At 39.5% G+C, this 10,611-nt stretch overlaps 1 protein-coding gene across 1 annotated transcript in view; it reads left to right on the forward strand.

Moving 5' to 3' along the window:
- Positions 1-9,810, forward strand: part of LOC138960879 (24-hydroxycholesterol 7-alpha-hydroxylase-like) — a 17,319-nt gene extending 7,509 nt beyond the window's left edge. The window contains exons 6-12 of the mRNA XM_070332515.1: positions 1,900-2,083; positions 2,712-2,808; positions 5,362-5,477; positions 7,264-7,359; positions 7,781-7,869; positions 9,043-9,130; positions 9,742-9,810. Of these exons, the coding sequence (XP_070188616.1) occupies positions 1,900-2,083; positions 2,712-2,808; positions 5,362-5,477; positions 7,264-7,359; positions 7,781-7,869; positions 9,043-9,130; positions 9,742-9,810 (739 nt within the window). The remainder of the gene's footprint in view (positions 1-1,899; positions 2,084-2,711; positions 2,809-5,361; positions 5,478-7,263; positions 7,360-7,780; positions 7,870-9,042; positions 9,131-9,741) is intronic.
- Positions 9,811-10,611: the final 801 nt, after the last annotated feature.

Genomic DNA, 10,611 nt, shown 5'->3' on the forward strand with positions numbered 1-10,611 from the left:
TAAGAAAGAGAGAGATACTAAGAAAGAGAGAGAGAAACTAAGAAAGAGAGAGAGACTAAGAAAGAGAGAGAGAGAGAGACTAAGAAAGAGAGAGAGAGATAGAGACTAAGAAAGAGAGACAGAGAGAGAGATTAAGAGAGAGAGACAGAGAGAGAGACTAAGAGAGAGAGAGAGAGAGAGACAGAGAGAGAGAGAGACAGAGAGAGACAGAGACAGACAGTCAGATAGACAGATCACAGTCAGATAGACGGATAGACAGATAGACGGATAGACAGACAGACAGACAGAGCAACTGACAACGGACATACAGACAGAGAGATACGGACAGACAGACAGAGAGACAGACAATCTCTTGGAGACAAACAGGCAGACAGACACTGTTCCGCCGCTTTGGTAATTATGGGTGTAGCAGAACCCGCGCCGTCGGCAGAGGGATAGTTACAATCACTACTACTCTTTAAAAGTATGGGTTTGTGTGAACCCGCGCCATCGGTAGTGTTTATGTAAATTATCATAATCAATTAATTTTAATGTTTTGTCATGTACACACTAAAAATTTGCAGACAGAGAGCAAATTAGGTGTGTGAGAGATACTTAAAATTTCAAAACGATATCTTTAATGGTTCCAGAGTTACAATGATTTTAGTGTGTCTCTGGGTACAGGTGAACCCAGGAAGCACGGCAAAGGTTAAAGAGAAAATGCACTGTGAATATCTTATGCATTTGTGCTATTTGCAGTTAGCTGTTTGTGTGTCTGTGTGTCTGCGTACAGTGGTACCTGCAATGTGTGGCCCCTCCGATGAGAGGACACCTCCCTTAAAAGGACACTTTCTATTGTCCAGTTGTCGATTATCTTGACCAAAATATACCTGTCATGACAGGCCACCTGCAATGTAGGGACACTTTTAGCTGGTCCCAAGGGTGTCCTTCATCGCAGGTACCACTGTACATGTTTGTGTGTGTGTGTGTGTCCATGCATGCTTTGTGTGGGTGTGTGTGGTAGTGTGTGTGTGTGCATGTGTGTGTGTGCACTCACTCTTTGCTTATTATATTACCAGGCATGAAAAGGAACTGCTGTTCTGAGGTTTGTTCGGGTAGAGCCGGGGTATGAGGAATATTTATTGCCGAAAGAAAGGACATGAATGACATGTATGTATTCCATTGAGACATATTTATAGAGTGATTTTCTCTGTTATCTTTTTTTGGCTCACGTAAGTGTAGCCTATGCGATGGTAAACTCTGTCTGTCTGTGCGTGTGTGTGTGTGTGTGTGTGTGTGTGTGTGTGTGTATGTGATAGAAACTTTAACATTTGAAGACGTCACATTATGGCGTAAGAGGGTTAGACGTCACGCGAAGGAATTACTGAAAGTCTCGGTCATTGTTATTTTGAGCGGGCCGAGACTAGTTGGCAGTCGTGTCCCTGTAAGTAGGCTACACATGCAGACAGACAGATCTAGATCTAGTGTCTCGCTTTCTTGCACAGTGTCACCTATGCTTACTGTGTGTGTGTGTGTGTGTGTGTGTGTGTGTGTGTGTGTGTGTGTGTGTGTGTGTGTGTGTGTGTGTGTGTGTGTGTGTGTGTGTGTGACGGAGTGATTGAGTTTGTGTTACTGTTTGTCGATTTCTTACGTGAGCCTTGACGGCTTCGCCTCTTTTTTGATTGTGTATGTATGCGTATATGCATGGACTCCTACATGCTACAGTAAATATCTCCTCATGCCTCTGTTAAGTACATGTATAACTATTCCATTTTTAATTTTATGTGTGTTTGTAGTTTGAAATTGGTGTACTTATTGTTCTTTTGGAATTTCCTGAAGAAAATTCGAACTGCAATCTTTCGGGATGACAAGCACAAACAAATCAGGCTAACCTGTTGTTGTGTGTGTATGTGTGTGCAGGGAATGGTCAACATCAAAAGGATGGCTGTTGAAAATGTTTGGTCAGGTGGTCCAGAGAGTGGACACAGGGGGAGAGGAGGAAAAGAAGACAGTCCTTCAGTCCCTCCTGAGTGTTGTCGATGCTCAGCATGCACCCAACTACAGTCTGCTGCTTATGTGGGCTTCCCTGGCTAACGCCATTCCAGTGAGGAATTTTAGTTATATTTAGATGGAGATCTGTGAGATTGTTTTTCATACAGGGGAATGTAGTTGTGTGGTTTGATTGAGTGAGTGTGTGTGTGTGTGTGTGTGTGTGTGTGTGTGTGTGTGTGTGTGTGTGTGTTTGTGAGTGTGCAGGTACATGCATATGTGTTTGTGCGTGTGTTTGTGTGTGTGATGTGTGTCTGTTTCTGAGTGTGTGTTTGTGTGTGTGCATGTGCATATGCATATGTTTTTTTTATGTGTGTGTGTGTGTGTGTGTGTGTGTGTGTGTGTGTGTGTGTGTGTGTGTGTGTGTGTGTGTGTGTGTGTGTGTGTGTGTGTGTGTGTGTGTGTGTGTGTGTGCAGGCATGAATTAAAGGGTTGTTTATGATGAAAGAAACAACAGATGTTATTTAGACGATGGATTTTGTTTCACTATTTGTAAATGCTTTCATGAAGCAAATGAACAATACAAAAAAAAATCTGAAAGTACAGAAACAGAAAGAAAATTAAAAGATGAGCATAGGCCTATACACATGTGTTGTTAGCTGAGTTTTCCTTTTTTGGGGGGGAATGTCACAAAACACTTAAACAATATTCTTTTAAAAATGTCTGTTTATTTTAATTTGCAGATCATGTTCTGGACACTAGCATTTGTGCTTGATGACAAGAGAGTAGTTGAAAAAGCCAGACAAGAAGTGATGTCTACAGTGGGTACTTCCAGTGAAGGTCAGTTTTATGCACCCGATTTGGGTTCTCTCCCTTCAGCCTTGGCTGAGGTGCACGAGAAAGTTACCACCCCAGCAGTGTACATGTAGCTGGATTGGTTAAAATCAACCACAGGTCTCAGTTTCAACCAATCCGACCCCGCAGTTGGCTCCTGTTGGGGTGGCAACTTAATTTCTCATGCACCTCAGCCTGTTTGTCTGCATGCTTTGATGTTTCTTGCTCTTGCTTGAAACAATTCAGAAAAGACTTGTAGAAGTGTGTTCCTTTAAAAGCACAAGTTGCACACATGGTGTAACTACAAAATATAATGTGTTTGTCTTGACTGGGTACTGTCATGTGCAAGGAAGGTATTTACATAGCTGTCATGCCAGCTATTCATTCGCTAATGAAAAAATATGAATAAATAAATAAATGATGTGGAAGGTGTAGTACATGTCTGAATGCTTATTTCAGTGATAGTGATGCATCTTGTGTAATGTCTCAGTGGAATCCATCAGAAAAGATGATCTCAAGTCAAAGTCAAGTCTCGATGCTAACATTTAGTGGTAAATGGCTATATTCATACACTATCACGAGCAATTTGGCAATTTAGATGACATTCTTTCCTTTCTGATCTCTCTGCCTTAACTTAATTATCCCTTTCCCTCTCATTCCCTGTTTATCGAGAAATCCTAACATATAGCAGACAAAAAAGTGCAAGCATTAAAGGTCCTTGTCTACATTTTTATACCGAAATCGCCATTTGACCATTAAAATGCAGAGTCTATTATCTACAATTATCAACAATACACCCCCTTTCGATCAGGAAAGACGAAGCCAGTGTAGCCGTTTGAAAATTCATTGTAGTATTCCAGCGTAGTACTCATAGTAGGATATCCTTATTTGGAAAATGCCAAGCGCAAAACTCCTCTCAAATCCCGTGCATTTCGTGCGTTTAAAAAAAAGCGTGGACAGCGCTCCAGTGTCAAACTGTTGCTGCACTTGTTTGGGCGTGGCTATAAGCATAGTGACATGAATTTGATTGGTCAGTATTTTTAGGCAAAGCACATGTTCTCAGCAAACAGAAAACAAAATATTGGAAGCGTGAGTCACGCTACCCAAAAATAAAATCTTTTTTTACATATATTTTTTTTCTATAACTTTTTTCCCCATGGTTCATTCATCATCTGACATAACTTTTTAGCGAAATCTAACCATAAGATTATTGAAAAAAAGCAAAAATGTAGACGACCACCTTTAATCTTTTTCTGACTGCGTTAAGTTTTCCAGCCTCACCAGAAGAGTGACAGAAGTAACAACTGGAATCCATAGAAGCGTTAGCTATAGTGTCTCTATTGACAGAGTTATGGCCCTTGGTATATGTTACTGTAAGTTGTGCATTTGAAGGTGCACTCCTGAAACCTGAAATCTGATTCAAATTTGTTATTTTAACTGTATCTCTTGGCCACTTATTTATTATTCATTTTGTACAGATACCAAGCAGTTTCTTTAAGAACTGTGGACCCCCCTCCCTTTTAAGACCAAAACAAAATCGAGAAAATCTGGGGTCTTATAAAAAAACAAGTCGCGTAAGGCGAAAATACAATATTTAGTCAAGTAGCTGTCGAACTCACAGAATGAAACTGAACGCAATGCCATTTTTCAGCAAGACCGTATACTCGTAGCATCGGCAGTCCACCGCTCATGGCAAAGGCAGTGAAATTGACAAGAAGAGCGGGGTAGTAGTTGCGCTAAGAAGGATAGCACGCTTTTCTGTACCTCTCTTTGTTTTAACTTTCTGAGCGTGTTTTTAATCCAAACATATCATATCTATATGTTTTTGGAATCAGGAACCGACAAGGAATAAGATGAAAGTGTTTTTAAATTGATTTGGACAATTTAATTTTGATACTAATTTTTATATATTTAATTTTCAGAGCTTGTTTTTAATCCGAATATAACATATTTATATGTTTTTGGAATCAGCAAATGATGGAGAATAAGATAAACGTAAATTTGGATCGTTTTATAAATTATTTTTTTTTTTACAATTTTCAGATTTTTAATGACCAAAGTCATTAATTAATTTTTAAGCCACCAAGCTGAAATGCAATACCGAAGTCCGGGCTTCGTCGAAGATTACTTGACCAAAATTTCAACCAATTTGGTTGAAAAATGAGGGCGTGACAGTGCCGCCTCAACTTTCACGAAAAGCCGGATATGACGTCATCAAAGACATTTATCAAAAAAATGAAAAAAACGTTCGGGGATTTCATACCCAGGAACTCTCATGTCAAATTTCATAAAGATCGGTCCAGTAGTTTAGTCTGAATCGCTCTACACACACACACACACACACACACAGACACACACGCACATACACCACGACCCTCGTTTCGATTCCCCCTCGATGTTAAAATATTTAGTCAAAACTTGACTAAATATAAAAAGAGGGAGTCCTAAATTGGTTTTTTTACAAAGGTTATGAACAGTACTTCTGAAAAAATCAAGGTCTTAAAATGTGGAAAGTCTCAAAAAGGGTCTCCATTTAACTTAATTTTTTCATGATTTCAGTCCGTGAAGAATCCTTAGCTTCTATGCCGTACTTGAAGTGCTGTATACTGGAAGCCATCCGCTTAAGATCACCTGGCATCATCACGCGACGTGTGGTCAAGCCGTTCAAAGTTAAGGTGAGATGGGTCTTGTGACCAAGGAAAAACTGTTGAACAGACTGATTACAGACCTGGGAACCCATATGATTTTGCTTTATCTATTACGCATGATTGTCTAGAATACGATCAGTATGGTCAGTGGGGAAAATATACGAGGCACATTTTGGTTGTCAGTAAACATTGTAAGAAGAATTTGTTTTATATGTATTGATAAGCTTAATTAACGGTGTGACGGACGCATGTGAATCATGTTTGAATCATGGATGTTCAAATGCTGCATGGAGCACTCTCATTTTTTTGAAAAAACACCTAGTTTGTTTGAGAATACACCAAGTGCAAAACAGCCTGGTTTCCAGGTCTGCTGATAGCTTCTGAGGATAAGTTGTTTTTGATATTCTAGCTGTTGAACAAGTATGCTTGCAAGTTTTTGAGCACATGCTGGGTCATTTTTACATTTAGTCAAGTTTTGACTAAATGTTTTAACGTAGAGGGGGGAATCGAGACGAGGGTCGTGGTGTATGTGCGTGCGTGCGTGTGTGTGTGTGTGTGTGTGTGTGTGTGTCTGTGTGTGTGTGTCTCTCTGTGTGTGTAGAGCGATTCAGACCAAAATACTGGACCGATCTTTATGAAATTTGACATGAGAGTTCCTGGGTATGATATCCCCAGACGTGTTTTTCATTTTTTGGATAAATTTCTTTGATGACGTCATATCCGGCTTTTCGTGAAAGTTGAGGCGGCACTGTCACGCCCTCATTTTTCAACCAAATTGGTTGAAATTTTGGTCAAGTAATGTTCGACGAAGCCCGGACTTTGGTATTGCATTTCAGCGTGGTGGCTTAAAAATTAATTAATGACTTTGGTCATTAAAAATCTGAAAATTGTAAAAAAAAAAAATTTTTTATAAAACGATCCAAATTTACGTTTATCTTATTCTCCATCATTTGCTGATTCCAAAAACATATAAATATGGTTAAAAAACAAAGGATTACTGTACTCACCAATACAAAGACGACACAAGACGATTACGAATTTTCGCTTCTGGAAGCTTCATCAGGAAAAGAACACAAAAGACAACATATAAATATGTTATATTCCGATTAAAAACAAGCTCTGAAAATTAAATATATAAAAATTATTATCAAAATTAAATTTTCCAAATCAATTTAAAAACACTTTCATCTTATTCCTTGTCGGTTCCTGATTCCAAAAACATATAGATATGATATGTTTGGATTAAAAACACGCTCAGAAAGTTAAAACGAAGAGAGGTACAGAAAAGCGTGCTATTCTTCTCAGCGCAACTACTACCCCGCTCTTCTTGTCAATTTCACTGCCTATGCCGTGAGCGGTGGACTGACGATGCTACGAGTATTCGGTCTTGCTGCGTTGCATTGCGTTCAGTTTCATTCTGTGAGTTCGACAGCTACTTGACTAAATGTTGTATTTTCGCCTTACGCGACTTGTTTATTATGAAAGTGAAAGCCAGGGTGTGATTATGTTAAGCTAAATCTATATGTGTGTGCAAGTGCGTGTGTGTGTGTGTTTGTGTGTGAGTGTGTGTGTGTGTGTGCACATGTGTGTGTGCACATGTGTGTGTGTGTGTGTGTGTGTGTGTGTGTGTGTGTGTGTGTGTGTGTGTGTGTGTGTGTGTGTGTGTGCGGATAGGGTTGGGGGGTGGAGTGTACAGTTGTGTGTATGTGTGTTCATTTAATGTAAAATATGACTACCCATGTTTTGTATGTGTGTGTAAACGATACGTTTTCCACTGATAACAGCACTGACTATAGGCATTACTTTTGTGCAGAACATGACAGTGCCTGCTGGTGATATGGTGATGGTCTCCCCTTTCTGGGCTCACCGGAACCCTACGTTTTTTCCTGATCCTCACAAGTTCCTGCCGGTATGAAGCACACAAAGATTTTTTTTCTTTGATTTCTATTTATTATTGTGATATATATGAGTGCTTAAAACTTGGAGGAATAAGGGCTATAAGGGAGATAATTCACATAGGACTCGTATCATATATATATATAAAGCAGGTAAGAGGTGCAGCAAAACGAGAATTACTTTCTGCTCTAAACTAATGGGTAGGGGAAACAAGGGGAAGATTATGTCTCGGTTATTTGTCATGTATGTGATTCAGTGTTAAAATCATAGAGGTGTATTTGGACGAGAAGAATTGAGGCTGAATCTCTGGCCTAGATGGCCATTATGATGTGTATGTTCTTTAAATTTAATAATGTTTAACATGGCTAGTGGAATCAGCTGTATTTGTCACTCATGTAAACTCATGATACGCGAAAGTGTTAACTATATTGCAGGAGCGATGGCTTTCAGCAGATCTTGAGAAGAACGTATTCCTTGAAGGCTTCATTGCTTTTGGTGGTGGGCGATACCAGTGTCCTGGCAGGTTTGTGTCATACATATTGTACAATTGTGACACTGAAAATGAATTATGATTCCTGTGACTTAATAGCCCTTTAAAAACTGCTACGCAAAGGTTCCAAAGAGCATACCAGGATATAACAGCAGCCGGACCCCATCACAAACAGTTCTTTACAATTGACAGGTGTCTAACTAATGACTAACGTAGAAGGAAAGTTGCACTACTACAACTAGCCTTCGCTTAAAGGCATACTAACGCACTCCCGTGTTTACAAAGTGTAGTTTGCCCACAATCGATGTCAAACGCACCATAAGACCATATAATGGCGATACGTCACCATGCGCGGACCATAATACATGCATTACAGCTTGTTCTAGCCTCTGAAAAAGTGAGGATGTCAACAAAGCCGCGGTGTTCTCTCCCTTGCATCAACGTTACATGTGTTGCCAAATCTATAAATAGGACGATCCAGATCAAAATGAAAATTCAAATATCTCAACATTTAAGGGGTCCTGGACCACAATATTTTGCAGGGAACTTAATTTAGTCTGTCTCCAGCTGTTGGTAAAGCAATTAGCGTGTATAGTCATCGAGTACATATGGCTTTAAGGCCACAGCTAGCTCTGTCAGTGTAGAGCTGCTGTGAAGGGAGACTACTGTGTCACCCTGTCAGATTAGTGTCAAAACAAACGCATACTTAATGAAGAAACAAATAGGAAGTAGCATTGTCATATTTGTGACTTTTGACAGCTGTACTTTAAAACATTTTTTTTTAATGGAAACAACAAAGAAAAAGACAATTGGAAATGTTTGTGTCTCCTGTAAAAGTGTCCATGTGAAGATGGAATCACACATAACACACTGTCTCTCTGTCTGTCTGTGCGTATTACAGACTGTGAGTGCTTAGTTTGCATGCATGAATATTGAGTGTTTTGAAATTCTACTCTGATACAGTGGAACCCCCCTTTTAAGACCCCTTGACTCCCTCCCATTTAAGATCCTGTGGTTTTTTTCTCTCAAGACTTTCTGTTCATGACCTCTGAATTTACCCACATATTAAGTCTCCCTCCTTTTTAAGACCTGATTTTTTCTCCGATTTGTGGAGGTCTTAAAAGAGGGGTTCCACTACTGTTTATGACATTATGTCTACACAAAAACGCATGTGTCCCTACTATGTGTTTTATTCTTCTTTTGAAGGTGGTTTGCGCTTTTGGAACTGCACTTGTTTCTGGCTCTTTTTATTCAGCGCTTTGACTGCAAACTACAGGGTGCTGTTCCTGATTTTGTGAGTATGGAGAATGGTGTGTGTTTGTGCATGCATGTGTGTATGTGTGCATATTTGAGCTTGTGTGTGTGTGTGTGTGTGTGTGTGTGTGTGTGTGTGTGTGTGTGTGTGTGTGTGTGTGTTTGTGTGTGTGATTATTATGTAAACTTGGCTCCAGATCTTAACATGAGAGCTAATTGCCTCGATAAATTTCTGTTTATTTGTGCCTCTTAATGAGCTTGTTGAATAAATCACAACGGGTGGTAGATGTTTTTAACAAACAACTCATGCTCACTTGGCCAGCCATACCTTGAATAAGAGTAATGTCCCTTTTCTATGTACAGTGGAACCCCCCTTTTAAGACCTCAAAAAATGTGAGAAAATCAGGTCTTAAAGGGAGGGAGTCTAAAATGGGGGTAAATTTACAGAGGATATGAACCGAAGGTCTTAGAAAACAATGTCTTAAAAGGGAGGAAGTCTTAAATTGGAGGGTCTTAAAAGGGGGGTTCCACTGTACCTAAGCTGGATGAACTGTCTTCCTAGATGTGTGCAGGTAGCCATAACAACAAAAAAAGATCCATTTGTGTATATTCTTTGATGAGTTTTAATTGACTGGATTGTACATGTTTCAGAGTCCTCTTCACTTAGTTGGAACTCAACAGCCAGTGGGACCCTGTCCTGTTCACATTGAAAACCTGTGAAGGTACTAGCTAGTACTTGAAAGGCGGCAAGACCTGAGACGTACATGTGTGTGTGTGTGTGTGTGTGTGTGTGTGTGTGTGTGTGTGTGTGTGTGTGTGTGTGTGTGTGTGTGTGTGTGTAATTTATTAACAGTAGATGCACAATACTTTCATAATGAAAAATAATGCATGGCAAATGATTTATAAAAGGAATAACATGGTGTGTGTGTGTGGGGGGGGGGGGGGGGGGGAGGATGCCGATGGGGATGTTGAATATGTCATGACATGTGAAACTTATGCTGAATATTTGGCACTGATGAGCTGCTGAAAACAGTGAATTAAATTAAATAAATCAAAATAAAGGCAATGGAAAATACAATTTACTTCATATTATTGATTTGTGAATAATTATGTCATGCAGTGTATTAATTAATGACAGGCAAATATACTCTGTAATTGTTTGTTTGAATATTGTAGCATTCCAATGTATCATTAATCTTCTCAGTATACTTGTTCATTTACTAGCAAATTCAATGCTGATGGACACTCAGGGAAACTTAATAAAAGTCTATTTCTGTTTATCTGTGTCACTGTGCATTTTCTTCTGAATAATTGAATGAAAAAATAAATGAGTGTAGCCAGTTAACATACACACACATTCACACACACACGCACACTCAAACCCACTTACACACACACACTCAAATACACCTAAACCCACACATGCGCCCACATGCCGCATGTACACATACACATGCAAAAACAATGATACATGTACACACACACTCAGACTCAAGACTCAAAATGTTTACTGTCCTCATA

This window comes from Littorina saxatilis, linkage group LG3 (genome assembly GCF_037325665.1).
Source record: "Littorina saxatilis isolate snail1 linkage group LG3, US_GU_Lsax_2.0, whole genome shotgun sequence".
Taxonomy (NCBI): domain Eukaryota; kingdom Metazoa; phylum Mollusca; class Gastropoda; order Littorinimorpha; family Littorinidae; genus Littorina; species Littorina saxatilis.